Source organism: Grus americana, chromosome 8 (genome assembly GCF_028858705.1).
Source record: "Grus americana isolate bGruAme1 chromosome 8, bGruAme1.mat, whole genome shotgun sequence".
Classification (NCBI taxonomy): domain Eukaryota; kingdom Metazoa; phylum Chordata; class Aves; order Gruiformes; family Gruidae; genus Grus; species Grus americana.
This window is the reverse complement of record NC_072859.1, coordinates 14,193,650-14,210,655: the sequence shown is the minus strand read 5'-3', so window position 1 is coordinate 14,210,655 and position 17,006 is coordinate 14,193,650. Positions and strand designations below refer to the sequence as shown.

Below are 17,006 nucleotides of genomic sequence, written 5' to 3'. Positions count from 1 at the left end.
TTCTTGCAGCACTTCAGATTAATTGTCCAGCTTATTCTTCCCTGATTTCCTTATATATAGATGTCTCAAACGATCTTATTTATCTGCTGTTTTGGTTCAGAATAGGAGAGATTCTATGCTGTCTTGTCAAATTGTCTTCACTCTGTGTATCACCTTCAAATGGCCAAGACGACCCTCCTAGTGAGACTATTCCTTGAGTCTTTTTGAAAACAGAGTTTCTTTCTGTATTGCACAGGAAGAATTTTCATAGGTTTAGTTTTGGTGGGTTTAACTTCTATGACTATTTCTTCACTCTTGATTTACAGAAATGGCAAATAAGAAAGGTAGTTAGGCTTTATTTGTAGCTTTATACACCATTTGAAGCTGGAACTGTACTCTGCTGCAAAGGTTCTCTCATTTTGTACCATAGCAGTACAACTTGCTGGAAATTGTATTACTGATTTATTTAAATATTTAAGATAACTGTTTGTAAAGACCATAATCACCTATACAGACCAATATGGTGGTATTATTTTTCATGTTAAAATTTTACACTTACTTGCCATCAGCAATGTTGACTGTTCTGAAAAGAGGATAGTCTTCTGGGGCAGGTTTTCCATTTTGGTCTTCAAACAGGAAGACAGGGGATCTACCAACTTCAACACCTACTTGCTGAATTCCTTGCTCATTGTAGACAGACAGAAGGAAGGACTGGATACCCTTTTTAGGTTTTACTGTCATTAATATTGAAAAATCTTCCGGAAAATCTCCACCTGTAAACAACGTTAAATACACAGTTACAAATTCAGAAAAGATGAAACCATTCTTTAAAGGCTTACAATTTTCTATAAGCACAGAGGATCCCACATACAAACTGCTGGGTTTTTTTAATTCTCCAAAAAGAATACATAAAAAATTACACTAGGAAAATGTTTTATCTCTTTTTTTCTTTCTGATCTCGCTTTAATTCCTGAAAGATACACCTCAATGATTCTTAAAAACATGCTTGTAAATCCATTGTGATTTTATGTTATAATATACGTAAGAGCCATGATAGTTTCACATTATTTTTTCTATTCATCTTCTTTTTAGCAATCTTCTAATTTAAAAACGTGCACTACAATTTCACACAACAAAATAAGTATCTGTATTATAGCAAATATGTTCCCAGACATTTCATCTCCTTTGACAACCACTTGTTTTAGTTTCTCTCTCACAATATACATCTGAGTCTTTCTACAATAATATTGTGCATAACATTGAAAAAATAAGTAACTAGTTTTATTTAATAGGAGCTTTAGGCAAAATCAAAGAACATTTAATTTTTATTTATTCCCTGATGTTTTCTTTTTGAAGTAGAGATTATATATCAATCATTGTTTCAACCTTTACAACTAAAAATAAACAAAATTAAAAGTGGATATAGCTCAGGAAAGACTGAGGTTTGTACTGAGTACTGCTCCTGCTGACTGCTGAATCTGGTGGTAAATCTGCATTTCACTTGATGTGCAAGTCTATTAGGCTTAATATCAAATGAAGTGTAAGACTGATATTCTAAAATTCAAAATACATTGGATCCATGTGGCTGCAGATGCAATCTGACATGCAAGAAATAAAGAGATTAGAATCTAATCGTAATGTTGGCAATGAATATAACTGCAACTTTTTGTGCATGAGAGTGGGTAAAATGTTCCTAAACATTTTAATAATATAATACAATAAGTTTTAATAAAATAATATAAATTATATTTTTGTAATGAATAGAAGTATGTAAGACTTCAACATTGAAAGCTGATTTAGGAATTGCTTCATCCCATGGAGAAAGTTTAAGTTTGTTTCCAAGACAGGTCTTGTGGGAAAACTCTCAGGATTCTACAGAGTCTTCTGTGAAGACAAGTTATTATGGCATTAACTCTTTAGTTACAATATGAAACCAAAATGCATAAAATCTTCATTGCTCTTTAAATGACATACTACTCTTCTAAACCAGAAAATCTCTAGTCTACACTTACTATATTGTCTGCTGCAATGTTGTTTTCTGTGCTTTCTACCATCTTTTTAACTTTTTTGTAGAAGGTTGTCAAAACACTGTAGTAGTATAGACCACTTTAGGGCTTGTTTTGACACCTTATTTTGAAGGGATCAAAGCTTAATAAATAGGAAGCATTTCATTTACTCTGGTGAGCCTTTGGTCAAGCTTTTTAATGACAAAGCAAGATTAAATTAAACTATACATTATACCTTTTAATGCCATAGTAAACAGATGACCAAAAAAAGGAAAAGAAAGAGAAAAGATGACTGTCAACAAAGGCCAAAGAGATGATTTGAAAAGTACTGAACACTTGCCCTGTCTGCACTGTTAATCTGAAAGATATGTTGAAAATGCTTAAGGCAGGTGACACTAATTCAGCTAGTCTGGGCATGTGCTCCTTAAACAGATAACATCCTATGAAAAAAAATCTGGGAGCTTTCTAAAAAAGGCAACTGAAAATGAGTCATGTGCCTCAGTTCAGCAGTTTCTCTTATCACTGTTATCACATAATATTCCCAAATGTTTTATCTTGCACCTACATTGTGTAATTATAAGTAAATTTCCTCTAAACACAGTTTTCATTGAAAAAGTTAAAAAATTAATGACAATCTAACATGTAAAACTTTATGCATTGCTATGTACATATAGTTCCTGGACACATATCTGGAATAGTTATGAAAGTCTTCTCAACTACTTTTATATTTCTTGTTTATTGTTATGGTTCTGTTTGAACAATAACCAAAAATAACAATAACGGTTGGAGGGAAAATCACTAGAAAAATCTTTGTATGTATCTGGGTTGCCATTCCTGTTATTCTTATATGCTTTTGTAAAAGATAACTAAGACCACATAAAAAACCAATACAACAAAAATCTAAGCAGTTATATTTACAATTATATGATGCCTTCCAGTCAGTGAAATCAATGCCTATTATATTCTGGGAAGTTGGCAAATATTATTAGATCCATTTTTAAAAGATAGATATATTGATGCTCTCAGCTTTTGCCTTTCATAGCTCTCTTTGAGATACAGTAGCTAAAAGATACCTATACTTCCTGATGAGTTACAGGAGTTGTATGAAAGCAAGCGTAGGATGCATTACAACTTGTGTTGTTTAGCTAAAATGATGTCTCACAACTCAGTTTTGTCTTGGATATCTTCTGTAGTCTTTCCACTACTATATAGCACTAAGAAAAAGGGACGTGATCATTCAAATATCTTTAACAATAATCTCTGAAAAAGAAGGATTTCTTCTGGTGATGAGAGTATGCCTTTTCCACAAGATTCAAAAAGAAGTAATTATGATAATCACCTTCAGAAAATTGTTTCTAAAAGTTCTTTATGGAAGTAGAGGATAGCATGACATTTGCCTGAATTAAGCAAAGTTTTGTGGTGGCTTCTTTTTATACTGTGAGTGAACAATGCTTTTTATTTGTCTCCTGCACACAGAAGTCTTGCAACAGATTGGTACAATCAAGCAAACTCATTCCAGTTGTAAAGAAACTGAAAGCATTAATAAGAAGAGTACCTAAATTAAGGCAGTCAAAGGTTATATAAATTTAGATGTCAGACAACAATATAAGGTACTTTTTTGTTCTGGCATTCAAGAACCATATGAATAGTTATTACTGCAGCTGCCAGACCTCCTCTTTATGCTACAGTTTGATTCATGAATACGTGCAAGTCAGCCCAAGCTCTCTGACTTCCAGCTCTAGACTCTCAGGCTTTGATTTAGCAGAAGGTGCTTGTACTGTTTTAAATTTTTAAAATTATCAGTGATTCCAAGTCAATTTAATCTTCTGTCCAGTTGTATTTGAACGCCCATTTAAAGTTTTTTGTTGTATCACTTGGCTTCAATGACACACATTGTAAAACTCAGAATATAAAGGTGCCAACTTATCACACTGTGCAACTTGTGCAGTTTTTCAATACAATGGATCATTTTTGCATTTTTTAAAGAAAGAGCAGCCCATATTCTGCTAACCTTACTTAGGTGAAGTAGTAATTAATCACACACATAGTCACACTACTATCAGCAAGACATTGTAGACTGTAATGTGCCATGCAGTGAATGATACTTTCAGCTGGATAGCTCTGCTAATTATATGCAACTTAGTTGAAAGGATATATTAAAAACTGAAGAACTGTGTTAAAAAATAATATAAATATTATATCTGTAATTAATTTTGCTTTAATCTTCTTCATGAATAAAAGAGTAAACTGATGAGTTAAGTGAACATGTAAGTTACACTTGAACTGTGTACAGCTCTTTCCCATGTTGCTCTGGGAACGCAGTATTACTACAAAATAATGTATATTTCCCCCTTTTACAGATCTTGAATGATATCTATATGATTGCTACTTTGAAAGACAAACAGAAAGTATTTTTCTTTGCCAACATCTAATCTGTATGTTTATAGACAGATTTGTTCAAACTCTGCATGATGTATCAAAGCAGAAAAATTAAATGTTCCACGATTTTGGTTTTTAATATTCTTATTATCGTTTTCCTCAACAGTTTGGGTCAAGTGACAAGTCACAGCAAAAAAAATGGAATAAAACTCTCTCCTCAACATCCGAAGCATCTTTTCCAAAATGTGATTATTTCATTTTAGGGAAATGTGAGAGAAGATGGAATCACATTACCTGCTATCCACAACTAGCCTTGTTTAGTCCCCCAAATACCCAGATACTCTTAGGTAATTCTTAACAGATGGTACTTCTGGGAACGATTTTGCAATGGCCAACCACAACTCATTTCTACCATTGCAGCATTACTCCAGGAAGTACTGCTTTTAAATGGACTACTGAAACTGGAGGAAACGTGCCAAAGCCACCAAATAAGCTTTCCGTCAGATAGCATCATGAAAGAACAGGTAATATGACAGACCAATTCCGCCTGTGACACAGGATTTGATGAAGAGCTTTATAACTGAAGCCAATAAAAACTGATTCATTCAGTGGATAAAGCGCATGTCCTGACATTCGTGTGCAGGCCCAACTCTAGGGATTACAGAAGTGTTTTGTGGTACTGATGATGGACCACGTGCTGTGCTTTAGATACCATAAAAGCATAGGCAGTAAGATAATTTAGCAAAGTACTAGCTTTCTGCCAGTCTTACCTGGGTACAGCTGCTTTGTTGGAGCACTCAGCTGTGCAGTTTTTGAAACTCTGTAGGCGACATCTGATCCTTTTGAATCCCTTCTGTTTGTGCAAAATCCTGCTGTTCTTGATACTCCTTCTGGTGAATTGTGAAATTCTAATGCTTTTAGCACATCAACGGGTTCAGCTGACAAAGGAAAAAAAAAACAAAACAAACCAACAAAAAGAATTACTCATCTTGCATCTCTACAGTATGCAGCCTTTAAAAAGGATATTAATTTCATTGCAAAAGTGTATGTGTAATCATAGCAGTAGCTGCATCCTATTTTGATTTATTGGAGATTACTCCTACACCAGGATATTATTTTAACAGGATTATTCATTTTTAAATATATAAGAGTTCATCCCATCCAATGTAATTGTTATGATCAGATTTTCAAACTACTTGACTACACACTGAAAATCAGTTTCCCAAACACAGAGAATCTTGGTGACTGAAACATACAACACATTATTTTAATGAGTGATTTCTAAGAAGTGGAACTGATTTTAAAAGTTTGCACAAAAATTTCAGAAGCATTCAGCTATTAATAATCTGCTATCAGAAACTCATCTGCTTCTAACATTAAAATATATTCTGATTACATATGACTGCTTTCTCAGATACAAAGGATAAGGAAGAAGCTAATCTTATTTCACATCCAGTTAGAGAAAGAAAAATGTACGTGCTTCACCTGCAAGGAGTGTATGGACTGAATCAGTGTCTTTCATTACTTCCAGGCTAAATTCAAATGGACTTGTTTTGTACTTTAGAGCCCAAGTACTATCAGGTTGCATTTATGCTCAGTGTCTAACAATTTAAAGTTGAAATCCAGAGCTGCTACTGAACTGATATTGATACAAAATTATTTTTATAACTTTTTATATATATATATATATATATATATGCCAACTGCAAAGCTGTAATCTATAAAAATTTACCATGGCAAAAGGGCCAAGTACTGAATGGACAAGCACTTCAACAGAGGCAGTGAGAGAACATAGTTTGCCTACTACATATCTTTTCTCTTAGAAGAAAATAAGGTGTTTATTCTCATACTCCCTAAGGATCATGGCTTCACTAATTTATTTTCTTTGAGTGGAAACAGAATTTCAACAGATCATTTTTTTAACCGGGACTATACTGCAGTTTTTATGTTGGCAAACTCATAACCACTTTATCTGGAAAGACAAAGTTTTACATGACTTTCACAGTTAAAGCTGAGAAATGTGTTTGTTAAATCTGACCCTTCTTCAAGTCTTTGACCTGCATTGTGGCATTAACTAAATAACTAAACAGTTAATTTATTCTCTGTTATTATTCATTTTATGTGTCAATAAATGTCAACTTAAGGCCCAGAATTCACTGTGTGCAAATATTCAACTATTTGAACAACTATTTGCAAACAAGAGTGTAAAAACATAAGCAAAGCGATATTCTAATTACAGTCACTGATGGAAACATCTCTACCTTTTTTTCTTACTATTTGTACAGTTCTAGGCAGTGTTATTATTTTTTGTCACTATAGTATCTCAGAAGTCCTTTTAGTATATTCAATAACATAATAATATATCAATAACAGACGTGAACAAAGTCAAGTTTAACTAGTGTATCCTATTCACCTCCTGGCTTTGCCGAATATGAAGAACTCAACTTTTTTGTTAAACCTATCTTTGAATAATGCCAAAAGTATATTCTTCAGAAACAAAATCTGAGGTTTTCTCAATCAGCCTAGAATGCACATAACTTTTTCTGTCTTAAAATATATTCACAAGAAAATGCTTGTCAGCTGCTTTAATTTTTTTTTCACATCATGGAACTTCTCATTTCCTTTTTCCATCAGGTCCTGTTATCAAATACAAACCAAATAGCCAATGTTTGTTGCGAGCTAATACATTTTGAATGAATGCTACAGTATACACCTGAATTTACTTAAAATCTACATATTCTGCAGATTCAAGAAATTATACTTGACTATCCTCAAAAGAAAAGTTTCAGTAGTATGCAAATTCTGAAACATTAGTCTTACCTCTATGTTAAGTACTGACTAAATAATTTTAACGGATATAATGTATTTTCTATAGGTATTCAACGCAATTCTAAAGTTAGTACCATACTGAAGGAACTGCCACACTTTTTTTCTGGTAACTGATGGCTACTTTTGCAGCACCTATAATAATTTGAACCAGTAAAGTAATGTAGAACCAGTCACTGGAAATAGTAAAAATTCCAAAATACTGTATAAGTCAACCACTGCTACATTGTTTTTCCTTTGCTCCTTTCTATAATTTGTACCAGATTCTTCATTATTTTTTAGAATAATGGCTGGGTTTTGCCTGGCTGTCTGGAAGAGTATTCATCCATAAACAACATTATTCATTACCCCCTGCTAGTTCTGCTGCTAAAAAACTTCCAGACAAGAAACAGAATAATAATAGAACAATCTTTATACCACAAATTCCAAATAATTAGAACAAACATTTTGTTAATAGTCCATAGATGACATTTATTTCCACAAACTGTGATTCACAAAATGTAAACATCAAAAAAAACAGTCAGTTTACAGGGATTTCTAGAAATATAACTTGTCACAGAAATGACAAGTCATATGAAGTAACTAAAGGTAATTAGTCTATCTCCAATGATAACAAAATACTTACAGATCCTAAGTACCAGAAACTGCTTCCCTAATTTATATAAAAGATTTCAGATAGCCACTTTGACCAATAGTTAAAAAGTAAAGAAGTCTTTAGATAAACCAGGCAGGAAGGTATAACATTTAATATGCTTCTTTACAAAAATTTGCTTTTGATAGAAACCTACATATCATTCAGTCTGTGAACTAAACAGACGAGTTTGTGCCTCTTCTTTATAAATGTTTTTGCAACATTCTTGTGTGTGTCATTATCTAACCTGGGCTTGAGCCTCATCAAATGCCCAGAGTAGGATGCAGCCAATCCTGTATTTCAGCTGAGAGGTAGCAGGCCTGGAAATGTCCTCACAGCTGTTATTGCCATCTCCCAGCTGAAAACAGGGCTCACTGTGGAAAGCACTTCTCCCTTACACTCTTCCTGTGTCATGCATAGGGCTACCATATATTGGGGTTTCTGCAGAAACAACCTCTTTTTGCTAGTGGAAATTTTGTCTTGGTGAATTTCAGGATTTTTTTTACATTTTCTGAGACTATGGCAACCTAGTTGGAGCAAGTGTTCAGTAGCCCTGACTAGGCTGCCGTGCCATTAGTCTCTAAATTCCTGATGAGCTCACTGTGCATGTTCAGGTGATCTGCTCAATGCCTCTAAAAAAAGCACTAGACACAGTTGCTCTCAATATGCCGCAGAGCACACACATGTAGGAATCCAGTCAAAAAGAAATAGCTTTTGAAAAACAGCAGCACTTATTCTAACTGGTTAGAGGCAACCTGTTTGAAGTATAAAGGATGACGAGAAGTCCTCGCACAGTCAACACTGGCCTGCTTAGAAGACCACAGTAGAGAGGTAGGAAGACAACTTGCAGAGTCAGGGAAGACCATAGTCTATAAGTCAATCAGATGAAACTGTGGCTTCTCTCTGCCAGTTTCTGTAGGTTCTGCAGTGCTCAGTGTCACTGTATTCTGGGAGCTTCAGCTCTTCCTGAAAACTGACTCTGTTCTAGAATTCTGCTCCCACACAATTTCTGGAAATGGTAACAAATAGCCAGAAACTGCACCAGTGCTAAGGCCATGCAGTTTCCTGTTTGCATGGTCCACTAATTAAGATTACAGCTTGTATTTATATGGGGCAACATTAATGTAACCCATATATTGGCAGATCTAGGGTCTCTCACAAAAACTTCCTTACAGCGCATAAAGTACCTTGCCTAAATTATTTTAGCTTCTAGTCTAATTTCCTTTGATAGTTTTCTCATAATAGAAGTAAAGAAAACTGCATATTAATGATATATGATGTAATACTTTTGCATCCTTCCAATTTGGTGTTAAGATTTAAGATGGCAAGGGAATAACCAACAAATAAGCATCATGCAAACAGCTCTGTTCACCAGTTCCTGGGGTGCAGTTAATTCTCCTTATGAAATTTAGACATCAGCTTTGAAAACTCAATTTCATTTGCCATGGAAAATTTGACAAAATACAAGATCCAGATCCTGAAAGTAGGTCCCTTCATGCAGATGTTTATGGCCACACTGCACTGCTGCTTGAAGGCCATCTCCTGCAAGCAAGCCAGACAAAGCCACAAGATAACCCTTTGGAATGAAGCCTATGTTCATCAGCTCAAGCCTTCTTTTTACAGGTTAAGGTCTCCTGAGTTTCAGACCACAATCAAAAAGCAAGCTGCCACTGTGCTACTTTTCCACTGATAGAGAACCAACTGTAGGGGATCATTCTTCTCACTAAATATTATAGTGCCAAGTTCAACAGCATATGTCCTTGATTCAAAAGTTCAGACAGACGTGCAACTTTCACTGCCACTAACACTCTATACAGTAGTAGCCAGAGAGGAAGTGTTTAAAAGTGCTGAGATTTCTGGAAAGGTAAAGGAGAATTCTTCAAAAATTCCTTTTTAGAAGACAGGATTGTGTGAGATGGGAACCTGAGTGTCCTAGTATCTTTCAAGATACCAGACTGTTAACCATTTAGCTCCAGCATAAGTTCCTGGTTTTCAAAAATAAGGCACACAAAAAAATTAGTGGTATAACATCTCAAGACTTGAAATAACTTGTTAACTTGCAATACGTAAAATTGTAAAGCCAAATTCTGATCTTCATTACTGTGGTATGACTGAAATACATCCATTCACTTAATGAGCTTTCCATATCTATAGTGGTATGGATAAGAACATTTGGTCCATGGCATTTCATATTAAATATAACTCCAAAGCCATATTTAATCTTCCTTTGCTTTCCCTTGAGCCTTCTTCCACTACATTTTGATCATATATTCACAGTTAAAAATATCATAGCTTTTGTTTTATTCCATAATCTCTAAATTGAAATAAAATCTGTGATATATCATTCCTATTAATACTGATATTGATACAAAACATATGGATCAAATTCTGATGCGTTTATATTGCGTTATACCTAATGACTACTGCCATTGTTCAATGTGATTTCTTCTGGAGTTAAGTAGAAGCTGGCGAAAACAGCAGATTCATTCTTGATATGTTATAATGTCATAAATATAAATAGCACTTATTATACATGACCAGAGGACTTCCTTCCTTCAGTTTGACTTCCTCATACATTTGAACTGGAATCTATTATATAATATGGCTCTCCCTTTCTCTTGGTGGAAACTGCCCATGGAGGACATTCCCAGGTACCATAACAATACAGGTTTATGATATCAGAGAAACGAGGGACTGAGAAACTGTACATCAATGCAGAAACTGAAGTCCTTTGGACACACATCAGTCTGTGCTGAAGACTTATTCAATATGTGACATAAAGCCTCTTTGTCTTAAGAGTGACCTCAGTTTTCAGTATAGATGCTTAGCATTTCCACATCTAGTGAGTGACATTAATGTAAACGCTAGGTAGGTAAATGTTAGGCCATTAACACACACTGAAAATAGAGCTGTATTGTTTCACGTAAATAGAATGTTCTTTCCCATATCACTCTAAGCAGCTAATGTGTCGATAAATTTACACTTCAGCATATGAAACACTTGAGCTCCTGGGTTTTAGGACACGTATCAGCTTCCACTCACAGAATCTTACTAGTAATTTAAGTCTGTCACAATTTAAGTAATTTAAGTTGCTGTCACAAATCAATTGACAAATTCTGTGTCGGATTCATTTCCTTGATAGAAAATGACCTGGAAACTCTATTACTAGAATTTTTTTTTATTTGCAGAAGAAAAAATTTTCCACAGACTTGTGAGTGCTTCCTCAGAAATTCTTTTTGACCTATATAGGCTAATTGGTTATCAGACAGGTTTCTAACCATCCTTTCCTACATAAAGCTGTACTGAGAAGCAGTTTATGGGTCAATTCCATGAGTGGCTGCAATTCCCCACTACTGTGGATCTCACTCAGTATTTCATGTCTTACTCAGATCTTAAAAGGTCAAACATCTAGAGTGATCCTATCACAGATGCATGCAGTGGTCCTCAGCACACTTGGAATACATGTAGATTGAAAAGATATTATTCATTGAATTGAGAGTTCTTTTGAGTGAATTTGATTATTCTTTAAGAGATAACCAAGGAAGTCAGAATGGACCATTGTCCTTATCTAGAAGGTCCCACACCTTGAGTTTTCTTCTATTCTGCACAGAACATGGTGCAAGCCACTTAGAAGTGGCAGTGAAAAATGAATATAGCCTTGAACCTTTTTAGATAGGCTATACCAAACTTGACATCTGTTCTCTTTCTATGAACTGTACCTAAAAGCATTGTTAGGTGCAGTTAAAGGTGCTAGTGACTAACGACCAAACAGTTCAAGACAGAATTTCTTGAAGATAGGGTATACAGAGGAACGATCGTCTGCATTTTCAGAAGGGCTTCACTGTCCGGCCTCAAAGTGAAGCTCTCCAGGACTGACAGGAAAGCGACTGTGGTGGCAACTCCTAGCTACAAAATTCATTCCCATAAGAAATTGTTCAGGGGATGACTCATTTAGACTAAAATATTTTTCCTTCTGTTCAAATGCCTAATAAAGCACAGAAGTTGAAATCCTATTATATTTAGATTTTGATCTGGTAACTCCTGGGTCTTAGGCTCTTAATTCTATGAGAGCTCAGGCCCAATGATCCTTCCCTATTTAAGGGCTATGTTCACCTACATAATTTACAAGATGCTCCCAGATTGCATGCTGGGGGACATACTTTAAATGCAAATAAAAGCAAAACTCTAGGGAAAAAAAGAGCCAGTATTCTTTACTTTACAGATATACGTTAGCAAACTGAGTGTGCAACTATTTGCTATACTGTTAATAACTTTGGTAATTGTGGCTTCTCCTTTTTCAGATTTAATAAACAGTATTTTTATAATAAACAGTATTATATATTATTCAGATATAATAAACAGATAACTTCTCAAGTTACCATAATTCTTCAGCAATGCCTTCTTTTGAATGTCAAAATTTATCAGTGATGACTCCACAAATAGCCTGTAAGAATTATGATCAATAACTCATAATTAGTGAGATACAAAACCTGGAGTAGCAAAGAGCTTAACTTGCCCCAGTAAAAAAAAATTATCTGAGAAATTTAGGAAGACTAAAGTTTCTAAATTACTCTTATTTTACTTCATATTTTTCCATGGAAATATGTCTCATTCTGCCAGTAATCTGTTCCAATGGAACCACCGCAAAACTAAAACTTAAGAGTGTTGAAACATTAATCTTCAATTCTAAATGGAGTGGTTTTTTAAAGTTTAGTCCAGTTTTATTTCACTGTGACAGATCATTTAAAGAGTAGAGGCTATTATAGCCTGGTAGGCTAACATATGCGTATTTTGTGGGTACTGATGAAGGGGCTCCTTGTATTTGTGGACAAGACTTTCAAAATAGGCTACCTATGGTTAGATTTCTAGGTATATATTTAGGAACATAAATAGAAGGTACTGGCTGCTCCACAGTTTTTTGAAACTATGCTACCTATTAAAGGCATAATAGCCTACAGTTATTTAGTTTATTTACTTTTCTTAAAATTTTGAATCTTCATAACTGTAAGTGCTCATTCTAAGGACTCTCCATGTATTCTGTAGGTGCGTAAAGATAAAAAATAGTGATGAATGTTTCTACCTGACACTCAATACACGGTCCAAGGCTTAATAAATATAAGAGTTGAAAATATTTTCATGAAAAAGAACTCATATGAAGGGGTAACTAGTCTTTAGTTTCTGCTGTTGACCTCTCAGAACAGTGCTGTCAGGCCAGGAAAAATGAAGAAATGTTTTTCGCTTAAAAACAGTCTTAAATACAGATTGTGTCAAAGTTGTTCTACATAGGTTTTTTTAGCTACCATTTGTCAAGCTGTTCAAGCAGTTCTATTGTGAAACTTGATAACTTTTTCCCTCCTTGCATTCCTTGTCCCAGATTATTAGTCCAGTTTCTGATTCTATCAACAATTAGCAACCAGCTTAGTTTACCAGCTAGACCTAAGTTTGCTAGATCAGAAAGAGTAATAAATGCTGCCACTTTGCCAAATTGTCAATAAGAAAATCTTTACTAGCAGTGTTAGAATCTAGATTTGTTAAACTGTTAGTTTGTTGACCTTTAGGACACAGTACAAGACCCATCTATTACTAGAAATCTGTGCTATTTCTAATGTGGTTGGAATTTTTTGTTCTTATTTTTACCCTTATACACTTTTACTTATTATGGGCAGGTATGACGGATATCTTTTAAAAGCAGAAATACATGTAATTATTATTATCTGTACTTATTAATTTACTGTGTTCTTGATCTGTTAAGAATAAATATAGGAGTATTACAGGAGTAAACATCCAAGAGCAGGAATGCAAAAGCATGTTATGCCAAAAATACTTCACTGAGCTTCCCAGTTCTTAGGACTCTACTACCTTCCCACTGCAGGCTCTAGTCTCTGCATCCCAAGCAGGGATTCCCTGAAGTTCTGCCATAGGTGTGTAAGCACCAGGAAAGGATCAGATACTCTTCTGCCCTGAGCATTTCCTACTGGCTAGTTCTGGGCAGATCTGCATTTCCTCAGAAGCTTTTGGGACTGGCAATCTGAGAATTACACACCTCCCAACTCTCTGCTGAGAGCCCAGACATGTAACAGAAGACTATTCTGGGAGCAAGCACCAAAAGCATCGGTTCTGCAATGTCCTTTGTGAAGGTTCCAATACTTTTCATAGATGTTAACCAGAGGACCTTACAGAACTGGGTATGAACTCTCTGTTTTGTGAGCTGCAAAACTGAGTTACAGAGCATCTTCCAGGTACAAAAATGAAACCAATTAAGCTGCCTAAAGTAATTACATAGCTCCTGAAAATCAAGCTGGTTTTTTTCTAGGTACCTAAATATAAATTTATGAGATTAACTGAATATATATTGCCCATGTATATATTTCTAGAGACATACGTCAAGGTTGTTTTACCTGTTAAAATTTTTCCTACATGTTAGTTTTTAGATGAATTATGTAATTGGGATCTTGGCCGGTGACATTTTTAGAAGAAGGTGTTATTGCACTGCTTTCATATTTAATGATTACAAGAACTAGAGATTATCCAGATGTGTACAGGAATGCTTTAAATGGCCTATGATTGACTATTTCACCAACAGAGGGTTTGTGTGAAACTGCTCAGAACTGGCTACTTCTGTTTCCACTCCAGTTATCTGGAAATTTTTCATTGACTTTTTATGCTGTGAAATCTACTAAATACGTAATAGTATTTAAAAAACAATAAAGACAGTATGCATATATGGGACACATTTCTGATACTCACCAACTACTAACTCTATCTCTTTTTAAAGACCAATCTCTAACACTCATATAGTAAAAAAGAACACCACCACCAAAACCCACACTTGAATCCCATATTGAAACCAGTGGAAAACTTGCCTATATACAACTACACACTCACACTTTAATAAGGTTCGCTTGCAGGCTAATTTATTTACTGGAAATATGGAGCAAAAAAATAAGAATAGTTCTTTCTGGTTTTTGTTACGTTGCACAATTCTGAGTGTAACCTAGATTTTGAGACTGACATTTTATATTTGCTTTATATATTTTGCCACAAAATGTGACTTTTTTATTACTTAAAACCTTCTTTCAGACCAGATAGCTTGTACGTTTATCACTTGTTCAGCAACATTGATTACAATCAAGCACTGAAGACCTGATCCTGATTCCATAAAATGTTTTACTTGCTACCCACAAAAGATTGGGATAGTTCATCATCTGGTGCAGACCTGTATTGATCCATCAGTTTACAATATTTTAACATCTGCCTCTACTCCTGTGGAGTTATTCCTATTTTACACCACAGCAGATTATATCAGAACTGCAGTCCAGGTGTCTAATTATGTTGAGGCCTCTGCTAAAGATTTAAAATGTTCTTTCTGTACAGACAGTGGAGACAGTACTTCCAACTGTGAAAATCAGCAAAACAAGTATTAAATTCTTGGAGTATCGTGTTTCTATTACCATATAAAAAAAGACACAGTCTGAAAATGGTCACAGCTACAGGAAGAGACAAGGTGTTCCCTCACCAACTAAACATGTAAGAAATTGAGTCCACTTAAAAGCTTTGTCAGTCAAGGTAGTTATTCAGAAATAATCCCAACAGGCTTCAAAAATATCTTCTAATAAATGTTTTCTGAAGTGGAACATTTGTACATTTTTCAGCTATAAGCATAGAAAAAAGGCAAACCACTGCTAAGGACAAGATTTACAAATGGTGCCATTTAAAGTAACCCTATTTAATTTGATAGAGAAACAACTAAATGATTTTTTTAAATCATACAACTAAAAACTTTCACCACACTTTCACTGATGTCAAAGGTATTATCTCCCTTTTAAGAACAATGCAAGGAAATCAGATCCAATTCTGTATTCTACTGATATTAGCAGGAATTCCACTTAAGCAGACAGCAAGGTTGTAAAACCTTGAATTATATCTTTTCATAAACTATGAATGTTTGATAATCTATGAGATTACTATGATAATTTGAGTAAATACACAGGTAAGGGACAGAATAGGTAAAACTTAGACTAGTAATACTTTAACAATGTGACCATAATTTGACTCATAATGAAGTTAATTCATATTATAGCTTAGCTGCCAGTGACATTATTCACAGCAGGATCAGGACCTTCATTTTTTTAATCATATTTTATAATACATCTTTCAATTTGCTTTCCAGCAAACACTTTGTTTCTATAATATCACCTCTGCTAAATAACTTCTATTTCCCATACTGTATGCATTAACACTTTGACATACAGTGAAGTCCCAGACCTAGAATTTACAAAGGTTTTTACAACCCTTTATGTGTGATAATGTGCTAAAAAGAATTTAAGTTCTGCCAGATTCCACTACTATTGTAATAACAGGGTCAACAATTAATCCTTACATTTACAGTCTGTAAACTTGGTATTTAATACTGAGTGGTACAGTTGTAAAACCTTGCAATAGGCATGTGTGTTCACCTAATTCCTTTTAAGCCACTGTTCTCTATTGTGTCAATCCAGAGGGCAAATCTTTATCACTGCATGAGACTTCACATTCTTAGAACATTAGAGATTTCTCCCAAGCTCTGCTTAATTTATTCCCCCCTATTATCAACAAGTACTCAGAACAATGATAAATTAACCAATGCTGGTAGGATTTCTTCTGAAAAGAAGCAGAGCGCTCTGCAGAGAAAAGAAAAGCAACTTCTTAATCTTGCTGGCAGATGGAAACCCTACTGTTCACCACTGTACAAAACAAATCCGGGAGAGACATAATTGCTCCAGTGTGTTTTAGGTATAACTTCACCAGTAATGTCATGGCTCTTTTATTATGCTGCAACCTTGTTAGAATTAAGGGCCCTATTGGGAGGAGACCAAATAACTTTGGGCAAGACAATTGCAAAACTAAGTATGACAACTCCTTTCCTACATTTTACAACTGCTACAGACACCCATTGTACTGATGTTTTTCTTTTTTTTTCCCAGTAACCAGAAAACACCATAGCACCAGGAAATGTTTTACATCAAAGATTATTTATTTCTAGTGACATTCCAATAGTAGGTGCTAGGCACAGAGATTATCTCAAACCAAAAACACTGAATATTTGTGGATATTCTATATATACTTATATACAGTTGTATTTGTTAAGATATATGCAAAACTGAAATTGCGAAACTTCTTTTCTGCAGAGCTAGTAAAAAGACATA

General features: G+C 34.7%; 1 protein-coding gene across 3 annotated transcripts in view; it reads right to left on the bottom strand.

Moving 5' to 3' along the window:
* COL11A1 (collagen type XI alpha 1 chain) overlaps positions 1 to 17,006 on the bottom strand; it is a 151,678-nt gene that overhangs the window by 130,299 nt on the left and 4,373 nt on the right. For all 3 annotated transcript variants that reach the window (XM_054833955.1, XM_054833953.1, XM_054833954.1), the window contains exons 2-3: positions 5,135 to 5,302; positions 539 to 752 (exon numbers count right to left, since the gene is read on the bottom strand). In XM_054833955.1, coding sequence (XP_054689930.1) covers positions 539 to 752; positions 5,135 to 5,302 — 382 coding nt within the window. The remainder of the gene's footprint in view (positions 1 to 538; positions 753 to 5,134; positions 5,303 to 17,006) is intronic.